Genomic DNA, 15,577 nt, shown 5'->3' with positions numbered 1-15,577 from the left:
TTGCAAATCAGTCAGTTATTTTGTCAGAATAACGTGACCAAGCAGAAGCAAGTAGAGACAAACACATCAACTGCAATTAGCAAGAAATAATCACTTTTATTGGTCTCAAGTGGTCACAGTTGGATACTACAAGGGAACATTCTTCAGTAGGAATGATAACATTTATACTGATTATTATCAGTCTTTAGAGTTATCAATAATGGTATTCAAAATTCAAAAGTCCAAAGTTTACAAAACACATTGTTTTGTAAATGTGATTATTTTTTTAAGCTTCCTGTAATCCATTGCTTGACCCTCACTTTAGTATGACACAAATATCAATGTGCAGAAAGTGTGGTGAAATATGGGCTAAAACATAAAAGCAACATGATGGCTGTTCAAGCCGAACATTAACAGGAAAACTACATTCTAAAAGAATAGGTAGGTCAGAAAGGAAATCCCATAAAAAGTATAAAAACATGAATCAGTATACAAAATGTCTCTGTGTTAGGATACTGCTAGCAGTCAGATAATGATAAGTCTTATATCTGTGACTCCAGAGCAGAGGAGAAGCTCCACTGTGTCGGAGAGAAGTATGGGAAAGTGTCAGAGAGTGGCCGGGAACGATCCTCTGAGTGAGCTCCAGATGGGAGGGAGGAGCGGCTCAGAATGTCCCTGACATTGGGGGGCAAAGAAAGAAAAAGCCAGTCCTCCACCAGGAGACCACCTCCACGCAGCCCTGAGCAGCAGCCCAATTCAGCAGGCAGCTCCTCCAGACTGTTGCTGCTCAAGTCCAACCTGCACAACTGGCTTAAAGCTGCAATCCCTCGGGGTAATGAACAAAGAGAGTTGTGAGCCACGTTAAGGATGCGCAGCTCCAAACAACTGTTGAATAGCTCACGGGGGAGCCTCTCTATCCTGTTCCCACTCAGGTCCAGCTCTGTGAGCAGCTGCAGTGCCTTTACCTCTGCAGGCAGCACCTCCAGCAGGTTACCGGCCAGCAGGAGCCTGCGAAGGCGGCGAAGAGTGAAGAGTGCTGGAGGAAGGCTCTGGAGCTGGTTGTTTGATAGATCCAGGAGCTCTAGGCCTCGCAACACACTAACACTGGCTGGCAGTGCCAGGATGCGGTTGTAGGCAAGTCTGAGGCAAGAAAGACGTCGCAGATGAGCCATGCTGAGCAGTTCCTCCAGAGTCCTCAAGTTATTGTGCTGCAGGTCGAGTGTACGCAGGTTGGTGAGTGCCAGAAGGGTAGAAGGCAAACGCTCCAGCTGGCAGTCCTGCAGCAGCAGCTCTGTCAGGTCGACCATCCGCTTCAAGCCTGTCAGCACAAGCAGCCTGGTGCCCTCGTTGTAGATCTCCAGCCTTACCAAGCTGCCTGCCACCTCACATAGCTCTCCAGGGATCCGCTGTAACATGCTTCGAATCACCAGCACACGGAGGTGACGTAATTGACGGAGGCTCCCCAAAGCCCAGCTGCGGCCCACCCCAACTTCACTGCTCAGGCGGCCCGAGAGGTGGAGCTCATGCAGGCTGCGGAGGGAGAAGACCCAGCTGGGGATTTCTGATGCCTGAGTAAAGGAGAGGTGGATGACCTCCAGACGTTCCTGGAGGACTCCAATTGCACTGGGATCCACAGCTGCTGTGCAGTGATAGAGGTGGAGCTCCCTGTTGTAGGAACAATCAATTACTTAATTAAATGTGTAGAAAAACAAGAAATAAGTGTATGTGCACTACAGTGTTCAGCATTTCTATCATCAAAATATCTAAATGTCAGGTAAACTAACTTTTGACTTGATGTGCATTGTTTAAAAAGTGTAAGTGTGCCACCATACAACCCACCTGAGTGAAGTCATGTTGGTCACCTGCGCAGTAAACCTTGCATCTGTGATGAGCTCCAGCTTGAGGACCTGAAGCTGGCTAAGGGCGTAGAGTGCCGGAGGGAGGCGAGGCAGGGCCACCAGCTGCAGTCTGGAGCAGCCCTCTGCATCCACGCTTGTCATGGCACGCAGCTTCTCCTCCCCCCAGCGTCTCTCCAGATTTTCCTCCAGCAGCCTGCTCTCGCTGACGGGGGACAAAAAAACGGACAGCCGCTGGGCCAGCAAAGGGTCATACTGGTCTAACATGTGTAAAAGAAAGGCCAGGTCATTTCTCAGGTCAGGGACATCTTTCAGGGAGCACAACTCGTTCAGTGAGTGGAAGGAATACTGCCGTAGAGAGCTAAGTAGGGAACAGACCAAAAAAACAGAGTGAGAGGAATATCACACAGAATATACTGTAGCCCAAAACACAGTGTTACACTCTAATCCTATTATCAGGCCTCTGGTATGCTCAGCCTCACTCTGTTTAACGCCCTTTGAACAATCACAGCCTGTGTAGTTAAAGCTGTCTACTTAAAGTCTCAACTAATTATCAATCAACCATTTTACATGATTTTTTTTGTTCAAACAATGTGACAAATTATATTCTCATAAGCCTCTTTAACCTCACAGTACTGACTTCAGCAAAGTGTGAAAATCAGTGTGTAGGGAGTTGAGACTTTGTTTGACTGATGTAAACAACATCACATGGAATTTCTTTTTGTTGGTGTCGCAAGGCACAGTTGAATTGTGCAAGTCTTAAATGAACGGCGTAAAAAGGTAAAGGTGTAAAGTTAATATGACGAATGCAGATAATTGCATTACATTAAATCCATTAACTTTGTCTGTCTGATGACGCATGCTGGTAAAGTGTTATGGGTAAATCAGAACTTTATTTGCTGAAAATAGCTGCTAGCATTTACACCAGCAGATGCAGGAAGAGGGCCATCTGCATCATGAAGTACTCCACCCGCTCTTTGACCCTCTCCCATTGGGCAGGAGGCTGCGGAGCATCCGGAGCAGGGCCACCAGACAGAGGAACAGCTTCTCTCCAGCAGCTGTTAGGCTGTTGAACTCTGGTGGTGCTCTGTAGCTCCCCCTGATACCTGATACCTGCAACTACAGACTCTTTACACTTCTACAGACCTACCTCACTGCACATGCTTATCTATCACTGTTAAATGCTTGTTTTTAATAGTGTTTTTTTTTTATATATATATATATATAATGCTGTTGTTTATTTTCTAATGCACTTGTTTATAGTTTATTTATAATCGGGACCAGAGTACTTAATTTCATGACATCTCATGTGGAAATGTGTGCTGGTATGACAACAAAAATCCTTGAATCATTGAAGCCGTGAGAGTGAACCAAAACAGTAAAGTTGCAGGCCGTCAAACCAAACAAACAATTCTGAAAGATGCTAAAATAAAACTGAGGGAAACTACAGAGTTGACTGATAATTCTCAATGAGTTTATCACTACAGGTCACATTACACATTTATGGTTTGTTAATGTAAAACTATTGATTAGTGCAGCTTTAAAGTTCATATTAAAATATATTATGTTTATATATATTTTTACACAACCAGCACATCTATCCCCGTGTACGGTACATGAATGCACTGACCTGTGTAAAATCCAGCTGAGGGTGTAAAAGTTTAGCAGGCCGTACAGCCCCAGTAGGGTCAGATAAGCTACCAGCAGTTTGCACATGAAGGAGGAAAGCACATGGATGCACTCAAAGGTAGTGTAGCCCACCAAGGCCTGCTCCTCTGGGTGACAGGTGTGGGTGAAGGAGAAGGAGCTGAGAAGGGGGATGGTGTAACTCACAATCAGCATCACCATCAGTAATTTGAATATCGTCTGAGCCAGGTAGACCTGGAGAGATGTAAAGGAGTGCAATGAATAAACGGACATTGTTGAGATAGAACCACACTCCTGTACAATAGTTTTAAGACACAATACTGTCAAATATAAGGTCCTATAACACCACAGCAAAAGCATTTACTGTTTTGAACAATAACAGCAAGGGCAGGTCACCATGACCTCTAAAGTACAAAGTATATCTTCAAGACAAGAGGATGTCTCACCTTATAGATGACATCTGAGCTTTCACAATGGGACCGGAATTTCCTGAACCTTTCGAACAGCGCCCTGGCCTGTTCCCCATCACTTTTATCCAGACTCATTACTTGCCTGGGACTGTCAACCATGAGTGAGGGCTTAGAAGAGGGAGGGTGCACCTGGGAGCCAAGGGACATAGACGACATGGTGGAGTTACAGGAGAGTGTAGAAGGGCACGGGGAGGGAGGGCCGGCAGACAGAGGCACACTATCTGACCTCCTAAAAAGTGGGCTGTCTGCGCCCGAGTCTATGCTTGATCGTCTTGTGTGGGTCACCGGGGGCGAAGGTGAACTTGAAGAGGGCGGAGGTTGGTGTGGTCGTCTCTCCTCCACCACCTCAGTCTCTTCGATGCTCTCCTGGCGGGCGGCGTGGGACAGGGCCTGAGATGTCCAGGGTGACTCACGGCACTTCACCAAGATGGCCAGGAAGTGCTCTATGCGGGCTGAGGTGTGGGGGAAGTGGAGCCAGAAGGAGCCACTGGCTACCAGCAGTAGAGACTGCAGCAAAGCCATGTAGGGGAAGAAGCGGGAGCACAAAGGCAAAACCTCATGGTAGCACACCTAGACAGACAGATAGACAGACACTTGATAGATGATAATAATAATAATGATGAATAAATAAAATTTAAAAATCCTTTTATCTTTGTTTTGGCCAACTCGGACTGTCTGCTGACTAGTGCGGGGCTGGTAGCATCTATTTGGCTTCCAGAGCTGTTTTTTTTGCTGAAAACAGTCACCTTCTGCGGCCTAAAATGACACTATGAGAGTCATATCAGCTAATAATCAGCTCAAAGTTCACGGAGGTGAGGGGAGGTGTAGTGTTTGTGTATGATTTTCAATGGCAAAGGCAACTAAGTATAGTAGTACAGTACCTGACTTATGTAAACGTACTGCTGGTAGACCAGATGTGTGCGTCGACCGCGGCCTATAGAATGAGGATTTGGGGGGGTATTGTGTGGGACATGGGTTGGGGGCTTTGTAGATGGAGTCATCAGTGCCACATCCCTGTGAGGAGAGGGATTGTGATCACTAGTATTTGCAGTAAAAAGAGGATCCAAGGGAATGCACACCACTCGGTCCCTGGACAGCTGCTCAGTACAAGCCAGGACAGATGCCATCAACATCAGGACCACCAAGTAGTCCATGAAGACCTCCCACCAGGGCTTCAACAGCTTAGAACTGCTCTGATGTTGGTTCAGGGGCACCAGCTCCGACAGGGAAAACATGGCAACCTCTGGGTCCTTTTAGGATGGCTGTGAAAATAATTGTGAAAAGGCCTCTTTAAACATATCGAATTTAAACCTAAAATAAAGTTTGTAACATTTCACGTTACTTAGAAATATGTAAGATTTGAAGTTTTCAGGGGCTTCAAGTGTTGAGTTAATGGTGCTCATGAAAATTCCATAATGGAGGCAATAACATCATGATCATCATGTGTTTTTTTTAGTTTTCATATGAAAGTCATTTGAATTTATAAAAATCTAAACAAGCAGTGGTACATTAAGAGTAAATTCAACATTTCCTTTGTAGGCAACCTCTATAAAGCCTTATTCTCAGCAAAAATTGCTATCACAACTGAGCAATTCATGTTATTTTTACAGGATTAACTTTCACCTACCTGAGTAAATTCTTAATTCTCAGTAAGTTCTCCTGCTTTCTCCCTCTGTTCTGATCAGCTCACAGCCGCCTCACTGAAACTTCAGTCCGGCGCTGTCCGGTTCCGCTGTGAAAAACTACTGAATCTTACAACAAACTCCTCCTTGGCTGGCCGACACACAGCTTTTCAACGGTTGCCATGGCAGCGGAGGATGTGTGGCTAAAAAATCTAATTCAGCACCAGAAGCCCGTGAAGGACCCACCAGGGGCATCCTGCACACTTTAACTCCTTCAGAACTGACTTTGAGGAAAACATTGAAGGAATTTTAAGACAAATATACATAAGAAAATGAAGTATCAGAAAACTGTGTTTCAGTTTTACAGCTGATTGAGACAATGAGCTAATTTGTACTTTCTTTCACTGTTGAGTAGTTTAATCTAACATTTAATCAAGTTTCATATGTAAAATCTTAATATGGATTAAAGTAAATCATACCCACAGTGGTCAGATAAATGAGGTGGAGTAAAAAGTACAATACTGCCATCTGAAATGTTGTCATGTTGAAGAATAAAGTTGCATAAAATGTAAATATTAGTAACATACAGTACCTTAAAGTTGGACAGAACTTGAATAAATGTACATTCCATTAGATGTTGGACGGATTGTCTTAATTATTAATAATTATAATATATAATAATCATAATAATTAGACAGTTTAAGTTACAGATACATTTCCATCAGTTGCATACGTTAAGCCGACTGAAAGATTTTCTGTGTAATAAATGTGATTATATGTTTTTGCCAGTAAAGTTGGGCCACTATTACTCTAACCTCTTATCATGTGCGTGTTGAAAATGGCAACATTACATCCAGCATTATCCAGCAGGGGCTGCTGAAGTCACTGTACTGAGTTACACAGCAACATTTCACTTCATAATTCTAATCCAGCTGATGCTGCAGCTCTCAGTGTCCCTCTGTCCTCTTTACAGATTATGTGTGCTTCTGTAGAGAAACCAGGTTTGTTTCCTGAGAGTTCAAAGGTTACAGAAGGCTGTGGCTAAGGAAAGTTATTAAAGTGACCAAGTTCTTGAGTGGTGTGCGTGTATGTTTCTGTATATGTGTGTGTGTGTGTGTGTGTGTGTGTGTGTGTTTGTGTGCGTGCGTGCACGGGTCGTATGTACCTCAGAGTGCAGAGTGTTGTTTCTTTTCTTTTGTAGCCTATTTGGGCCAAGAAGAATCTGGAGCAAAGACTCAAACTGACAACAAACCACAACGTGATATACTCTACACAGCTGGCGTGTGTGTTTTCTGTGTGTCTGCATTGTATGTACAAGTGTGAAGATTCGTGTTGGGGCAAGATGGGGCTTCAGTATGCAGTATGGGCTTTTAGAGCGCAGAGAGGGAAAAAGTGGTGTCGTAGTTGCAAATGGTATGTGCAAGTGAGAAAAATCGCAAGATAAAGTGTTAAAATGTAACTGTGGGGGACAATTCTTTAGATAATGTGTGATCATCATCTACATTGCATTGCATTGCTAAAAACTCATAATTGGAAACTACCTCGAAACTTGGCAGATGCACTAAGTGCTATTACAGCACATACACAAAGGAGACAAATGCACCAGACATTTATCAAAGCAGACATCGACATCAATGCCATCTTAAATGCAACAAGGAAGATATTTTATTTCTGTGAAGTAATAAAACTCAACCTCAAACCTCCATTAACTGATATAGTCTTAAATTTGCATTGAATCATTTTTTGGCCACTTGGAGGGAGTGTAACAAGCTCTAAACACAAGAGTAACATATCATCAGCTTGAAAAGTTGTTCTAGTTGTGTTAGCAGTGTTAGCAAACACTTGCCTATTTACACATTCAACAGATATGAAGTATATGGACCGTTGTCATCGCTAGAGTTGTGCCAATAGCTTGGCTAAAAATAAGCCTGCTAACAACCATAAAGCTCAGTAATTAAGCCAATATATCAAAATTTTTTTAACTAGTATACTGACATGTAAAAATGTCCAGTAGTGGCTAGTTGTTTGTGGGACTTATTATATAAATATTTTTTGGTTAAAGCTAAGCTAATCAGTTCCTGGCAATATGTCCACACTTGAAATCAACGTGGTCCCATTAACTATTCCAATGCAAAAGAAAAAAAAAAAAAGACTGATCTTCCAGAGGCGTATCTCTCTCAGAGAAACATGGTTCTAAAATTAGAAAGCAGGCCTGTGGTGTGGCAAGCCCAACGTTACAAGGGGGCCAATATCAACACCCTTTAAGAGTTCTGCTCTGAAAAGGACTGTGGCTTCACACCTCTTCATTTGCAATGTATACACACACAGGCAGCCAGTGACACCAACGCGGCCATAGTCAGGCATTTTTGGGTGGGGTTGTGTTATGTGATAGGATTCACACGTCCATGTCATGCAAAAACATCATGTCAAATACAACAAGTTACAGACCTGAGCACATCAAATGTCTAATATCTTCAAGCTTAAACAAACTTACATTTAGAGGTGACATATGCATTATGTCGGTTTATACTAAACAATCTGTAACATTGCTGAACAATGCTGAACACTTTTCTATATACACATTACATCTGAACATATCAGTTAATTGCTGATGTTTACCTTGGTCCGACTGCGTTCTTAGCTGTAGCCTATGTCCACACTTCTGAGCGAGTCTATTGAAAACGATGAAAAACCAGAATAATTGACCTTTAAATCTCAGCCTGCGTTGCCTCTTTTCATCAATGAACTTCTAGATGAAAATGAATGATAGCAGTGTTTTACAAGGTGTTCTACAGTGTGAGGCCCTTATCTGAGAACTGTTAACACTGTAACCAATCCACCAACCAACTCATCAATATGTTTGGTTCTTTCCAAATGAGGTTCGAAAGAGAATCAAAATTCACGGCCTATTAAAACGCAATCTTTATATTTGAAATAATCAAAGTAACCTAAGAGGATGTAGCCTATAGGGCCTAATCAATTAATCAACACTGAATTACTGAATAGTGGTTGGTTTTGACTGGATTTAAAAATCCAACACATCAGACACAATAGACTCAACATTATCGGCAGTGTTCGATAACTGTATTGCCATAATACCTGTCACTGGGGCGGGGGCAAAAAGCCTCATTGTCCAGCCTCTTCTGGTGCCAGTGATACTTGGCCAAAAAAAGCTGCTTCTTCACATTCTGACTGAAACTTTGACTGAAAGACTCAAAAGCGTTATTAGAAGCAAGATATCAAATGATTGGTTTGTTACTATGTCCAGGGATTCTGGAGGGGGAGTTAGATAAGAAATTGGTCTGAAGATGAAGTTGTTTAGAACTAGAATTGTCTGTTTCATATTAAAAACAACAGTACAACATTACAACATGAATTTGAATAGGATGATAACACATATACAATATTGTATGGTATGTATAAAACAAGTGAAACTTACGTGTTAATTAGTGATATTTAAAGGTGCTGGTAGGTGGATTTTGTTGCCTTTGGACATAAAAAAGCTGGCTGTTTCCGGTCTGTGTGCTAACTTAAGCTAATTGGCTGCTGGCAGTAGCTTCATATTTACAGTGCAGACATGAGAGTGGCATCAGTCAGTAGAGCTGTTGCTCTAAATGAGGGCATCTATCTGGACATGACAATCACAGTATTAGTTTTAAAATATCTAATCATATATTCATTTACTACTCATATAGTAGTTATATATTACTAATATTATACTAGTTATATATTTAGGGCCCTTCTCCTTATACCACTACCAATTTTGCAAACGTGGGCAGTTGCCGGCTTGGGTACCATGTCATTTTGGAGTTCTCACACCCCCCTAACCTTTCTGTAACCTCGTGTTGTCAGAGTGATCTCAGATGTCAAAAAGTTGGTTATGTGTGGGAGCAGGGGCGCCAATCTGTTGCCTGAATTTGAAAATATGTCATATGTCATCATCATTGTCACCATCAATATCACCACCCTCACCATCCTTTTCATTCCTAACGCGGTGTTGTGGCAGAAATAATGGAACATACTGTTATACTCAAAATGATTCAACTCCAAAAAATTATTCAAGAATATTAGAGAGCTGGAGGCTATCGCTCATGAAGAATGGGCTAAGATTCATCAGGAACGCTGGCGTTTACAGCAGGTAAGTACTAAAGATGCTTGTCTAGAAGGGGTTGAATAATTTTGAGTTGTTATCTTTTTTCTGGTTGCTCCCTTCCGGGGTCGCCACAGCAGATGATCCGCTTGTAGTTTTTTTACACCGGATGCCCTTCCTGACGCAACCCTCGCCCATTTTTGGTAGCCGGGACTGGGAGGGAGTCAAACCCAGGTTCCCCAGGCTGATGGCATGCGCAATTATCCACTGCGCTACTGGCCGGTATGACTGAACAACTTTGAGTGCACCTATATTTATATTTATAATAATAATTTGCATATTCATAATCACCATTGGGAGGGAACTACATCTGACTACTGCTGTTTGTTATTACTGTTTTGGTGGAAAACACGTGATTTTAATCTCAATGTGTGATGTTTCCAATCTGACAGCAATTGATTGAAAAGAGTAGGAGGAAGTGATAAGCAGTAACACAGACAGAAAAATACCTCAGCAAAACGCTTGTTTCCTGTTCAGTGGGAGGGAGGCACGGGCTGAGTTGATGGTGTTGTGGCTGTACTTTGCACATGACTCTGTAATATGCTGCGGCATTGAGAGTCAGTACAGTCCACAGTTCCCATGGCTATAATAACAACATAGATTTGTTGTTCATACATCATGTACTGCAAAGTAATTCTTCTTTTTTTCTGTCACTACAGAATCTCTTTTATATCATATATCTTCTGTCCAAACCCGAGTAAATACTTTACACACATTTAACATGTTTTTACATTACCAACATCAACAACAAAATCCCACTAGGCTCTCAGACTTTTTTGGGGATTTCCTTTCCCTTACATTACAAGGAGAAGGAAGCCCTGCACTGTCCTTGACCTTCGCTCTTTTGCCAACCAAAGTGAGATAAAGTTGAAAAGCGCCGAGGAAATGAGTGTACAAAGGGTGGGTGGGGGTAAACTGAGACTGAGACGTTGTCGGTCGTGAGAAAGTGGCACAACACTTCACATGTCAAGTCCCCTGACTGAAACCTCAAATGAACCACCAGCCACGGCAGCTACAGAGAAGAGTAGAGACAGTGGCCTGGCCCTGAGACTGCCTGACAATGTGGTGTTTATCTTTCTGTGATCGTTGATGCCAATTCATTTAATAGAATGATGTAATTCAATTTACTACAAAACACCTACGCCTGTCAGCAGTGGCATAATGTGAAAGTACAAGAATGGGCACACAAACAGATATACATATCAGTCACCCAGAGGTGCTTTGTTGCTTACTTTACATCAAGAATATATCTATTTAGATACATCTATTTCGATATATTCTTAATCTGATATTAAAATAAAGAAAACTCACCATGAATTTATCCATTTAATCTCCACTGATTGCACATTTGTGGTATATGTGTGTGCATGTCATTACAGCAAGATACTTGTTAGATGTATTCTTCCATCTTATATTTGTCATAGGACTGTTGGTTAACTGTAAACCCATCTAAATGTAAATACACAATACAACCATTTATCGTGCATTAGACAACTATTATTCATCTATGTTGTGATGGTATCTGGTTACATGTTGTGTTTCATTCAGTTGATATTCCTGTAATTTACTATTTCACTTGATTCTCACTTCACTAGAAAGCTCTCTCCTGAGCCACAGAGGACATTATACAGCTGTTTAGGCGTACTGAATGGAACTGCCCATGATGTGTAAACTTATCCTAAAATGAGACTATGTAACCTTTGTTGTCATTGAGTGAGTCAGTTGAATCAGTAATAAACACATTCATCATCATACATTAGTATCCACTGACAGATTGCTAACCTTAGCCATCATAAGCTACTGGTCATACCAGATTAAGTGAGGATATATTGATCTGAGCAAGGTTGCCTGTTATTGCTGATGAATTAAACTTTAAGTCTTTCAGGGTAAGAATGTTTTCTTTCTTCTTCCAAATCTTAGAAGGTCTCACTTCACTAAGAAAAGTTCTTGGAGAGCCCATTTAAAGAGATAGTGTTTACTGTTTCATTACTAATGTGAAAGCAAAACTTCATAGAATTCACATGCTGGTATTTGTTTTGATGGAATTTTGGACGACAGCTGACAGTTTTCCTCTACGCATGAAAAACATTTTGTGGGAGGATTTCTTAAAAGTTAGAATTTAAAACAAAAAGGAAGTATAGTAAATCATGAGTAGCGTGTATTAATGTATATATTCAACAGTAACTCATGGCACACGTGCCACATTCCTCCTACGTAATTACCATACATAGAACTCATAACATGGTAAGTGAACATCAGAAACAAAACAATAGGAAAATGAACTTTTTACTACACTTGCGCTCCCTTCTTCCCCTCCTCCCCCCGAGTTTCAGGTTCCTAGAAAGGCAGTTTTCTACCACCATCAGGGAACAAGAAGCTCCTGAACCCCCTAAAACAAATGAGGCAGAAACCCACCGAACCCACCAGCCCGTCTCAACTCCCTGCACTCCTCTCGTCTGCTCTACCTGACAGCCCCTTGGAAAGGGTTGCAAGCCCCCCACCACACCAACCACAGTGCTCTAACATGCCTCTCGTCATGCACATCAAGGTTCAACTTTGAACACTTCTCACACTAGGAGCCAAATGAGATGTTTGCAAATATATAGCCACATTGAGAAATGCTATGGTTTCAGTTCATATGCAGCCCATGATGATTTGATTTTAATCTGCGGTCAGATTCAGACACCACTGCTTGACAACAGATGGCATTTACAAAATAATTTTTTCATGAGTAAAGAAAACTGCTTTTTTAGTGATTGTGAAAGCAAGTGTGTTTTGTTATTGTCTTGTCAATAAATGGTAGCTTTCCCCCAAAGGATTGTATTCATCTGTGTGGTTTATTAGTTTGTAGTATGTGTCTAGTACATCTAATTCACCAAAAATACTTACACACTCAAACAGTGACAATCACACAGCTGACACATAGAGACATACAGCCACTCACAATTACATTCACACCTACAGACAATTTAGAGTCACAAATTAACCTGCATGTCTTTGGACTGTCAACCCGGAGAGAACCCACGCAAGAACAGAAAAGCCCCAGGCTCAAAGTACAAACCTCTTTTATGTCAGGATAGTGAGGATTGTATAAAACCTGTCAGATTTCAGTCTTCAGGAGTCTACGTATGAGGACAAGTTGAGAAGTTTGTTGATTTCTGATCCGTCTTGAATTATTTTTCCGGCTGTCTCTTATTGTTTTTTCCTGCTTTGCTGTTTTGGTGGTCCACCACAAAGGGCACCACTCCTTTAAAAAAGCAGTAAAAGATTAATTATTTGAACTGTTTCAGTATCATTTGATAAATAAACTACCAATTTGGAATTATGATTAATAATTAACTACAACCAAAATTACCATATCGATAGCTAGTTCAAGAATTTTGGATGTCTTGGAGTAGAGGTTGGTAGTATTCACTCTTATACAACATCAAAAAGGACATTATACGGATTAAAACATACATTTAAACATAGCAAAAGTCAAGTGTGTGTGTGTGTGTGTGTTTGTACATGTGAATATGCAAAAAAATGGAAGGCGCAGCCATGTGCCAAGGACAACAAAGATGGCGGAATCAAAAGATGTCTTCAGACAAAATGGTTTCCACTCAGACCCCCTGATGTGTGGGTCAAAGGAAGACAAAGACACAGGCCACGTGCAGGCTGAGGCACGTGTGTAGCTGTTAGCTCTGTCTCTTGGTAGAGTTTGAAGACAATTTGTGAAGATGTATAAGTGAGTGAGTAGAATAAAAGTGCCAGATTAAGAAAGGATGGTTAGTTTGCATGCAAGACCCTGTGTCTGTATGAGCAGAACTAACATCAATGTAGCATTTTGGCTACGCAGTAAACTAACCACACTTCACAATAATCAGACTCAATGAATACCATTAAATATATATTAAATATACCATTGTGGTTCTGAAATCAAAGTTGGTCCATGTCCTTGTTGACAGCTGGCAGACTTTGAGTCATACCTGCTGGTGTTAAATAAATGTGGTTCAGGCAGGACTTCGCGTCGCTGCCATGAAAAGGGTTGCTTCATACAGGCTGCACTAAGGCAGAGAGGTGGTGGCTGAGGGCCTCCTCAGTCCAGGGGAAGATCCCAGGAGAGAGAAGACAGCTGCAGAGCTGCTTGTAGCACATACTGTAGGTAGGACTCTGGGAAACTGAGTTCCAAAAGGGAGTCCTTCGTTCAAAAGACAAAGAAACATGTAGTAATTTTAAGTTAATTTTTCTTTTTCACTCTGGCAGGAAAGGTTGTGACTCTTCTATTATGAGATACAAATATATTCTTGATATGCTTGCATATCTTTTAAGGAAGAAGAAAGATGAATTTTGAAAATTGTATTGACAAGCCATATGCAGCACGACTCTATGTCTTTATTGTTTACCCTGAAATGTTGTTTTAAGTAAAATATCTTGAGGACAATTATTTTCAATGTCTTCTGACAAAAAGGTTAAACAGGCTATAGTTTAGGAATTTAAATGAAGAAGGAAAGAAAAAATCTCCCTCTGCTTAGAGATGGAACTGTGTGGGATGGCAGGGTACCACATGAGAGCACACACACGCATGCACACACACACACACACACACACAGGTAAAAAAGTGTATTGTGTAATTGGCACCATGATTTTAAAGGTCCATGTGTTCCCATGAGAACAATGACATATTCAAAGTTTCCAAAGGATGCTCAGTATTTATGAATCCACCCACATGAACAGTGGGTAAATCCAGCCATGACACATATTGATGCATATTGGCCCCACAGACAATACGGTCTCATCTTTGGTATCATAACACATTTATTCACTGTGGGTCCCAAACCTACATTAAATTATAGAGGTATTGTGGTGTTTTTGTAGACTTGCCAAAATAAGAGTAGCAGCAAATTTAAAAAACCCCAAATTGTTTGAAACAAGAAGGATATTTTGAAAGGTATTGTTATTGTTGTTGTTGCTTTGAAATTATTATTTTTAATTATTTTGTAATGTCAAAAACCTTTTGGGCTCTGCTGCCCGTCAAAATCAAATCAAATCTCTTTGAGTCATGCCATTAGTTGATGGGTGTGAGAAAGAGAAAAGAGGATGTTGCCATGAACGAAGACATGAGACACAGTCAACATTCAGCTGCGCAATACAGAGGTAAGATAAACAATTCAGCTGGAATTTCACTATTAGAATAACATGATTATATTCAATTTATACAGTTTTCAACATTTTCTTATGTAACATGACAAATTGAATCCACTGACACACTACAACTTCTTCTGTGCAACTTCAGCTTTTACAATTTTCTTGTATAACTTATGATCAGATATTATGTTAAAATCAATTAATACCAAAACAGATTTAAGAAATGATTTTCAAGATATTTTGTAATAAATCGATGAATTGAACACGTGATAAATTACCTTTATTGATTTGTTAAATTTTGGTAATATGGAAACAAAATTCCCAAGTGTAAAAATGATTCTGCTGTTGCTGTAAATGTCTAAGTGCAGTTCAAATGGAAGCACAAAACGTTTACCACTGTGTCAGTTTAGCCTGACAACGCCCCAGCAGGGTTATCCTCAGTGAAAGCCCTGACACTGTTGTGCAGGTGGCGGGCTGTATTTGTTAAGGAAACCTCAAGCTTTGGCATTTTAACTGAACAAGCACCAACAGGTGTGCGACTTCTGAGTGTGTGAGGCTCTAAAAGTGACATGAAAGAGCTGACTTTAAGACTCCTGCAGGTTTATTCTGCAGGATTTTTACCTTGTCTCCCATCAGCTGCCACAGTCACCACTCCGCCATGCCGCGGTCATTCCTCGTCAAGAGTAAAAGGACTCATTTTCTTGGCCCATCGAAGGACTCCTTCAG

The 15,577-nt window shown here is 41.2% G+C and overlaps 2 protein-coding genes across 2 annotated transcripts in view; one reads left to right on the top strand and one right to left on the bottom strand.

Moving 5' to 3' along the window:
• Window positions 1-4,156, top strand: part of trir (telomerase RNA component interacting RNase) — a 93,397-nt gene extending 89,241 nt beyond the window's left edge. Inside the window, exon 4 of the transcript XR_011585564.1 lies at window positions 4,146-4,156. The gene's annotated coding sequence lies outside the window, so the exon portion shown is untranslated. The remainder of the gene's footprint in view (window positions 1-4,145) is intronic.
• Window positions 522-5,187, bottom strand: LOC139216248 (volume-regulated anion channel subunit LRRC8D). Its single transcript, XM_070847337.1, has 5 exons — window positions 4,834-5,187; window positions 3,929-4,522; window positions 3,466-3,716; window positions 1,819-2,196; window positions 522-1,644 (listed from the first exon to the last, which is right to left on the bottom strand). The coding sequence occupies exons 1-5, from the start codon at window positions 5,185-5,187 to the stop codon at window positions 522-524; spliced, it is 2,700 nt and encodes an 899-aa protein (XP_070703438.1).
• Between the last annotated feature and the right edge of the window lie 10,390 nt (window positions 5,188-15,577).

This window comes from Pempheris klunzingeri, chromosome 17, assembly GCF_042242105.1.
Source record: "Pempheris klunzingeri isolate RE-2024b chromosome 17, fPemKlu1.hap1, whole genome shotgun sequence".
Taxonomy (NCBI): domain Eukaryota; kingdom Metazoa; phylum Chordata; class Actinopteri; order Acropomatiformes; family Pempheridae; genus Pempheris; species Pempheris klunzingeri.
This window is presented reverse-complemented; position numbering and strand designations above follow the sequence as displayed.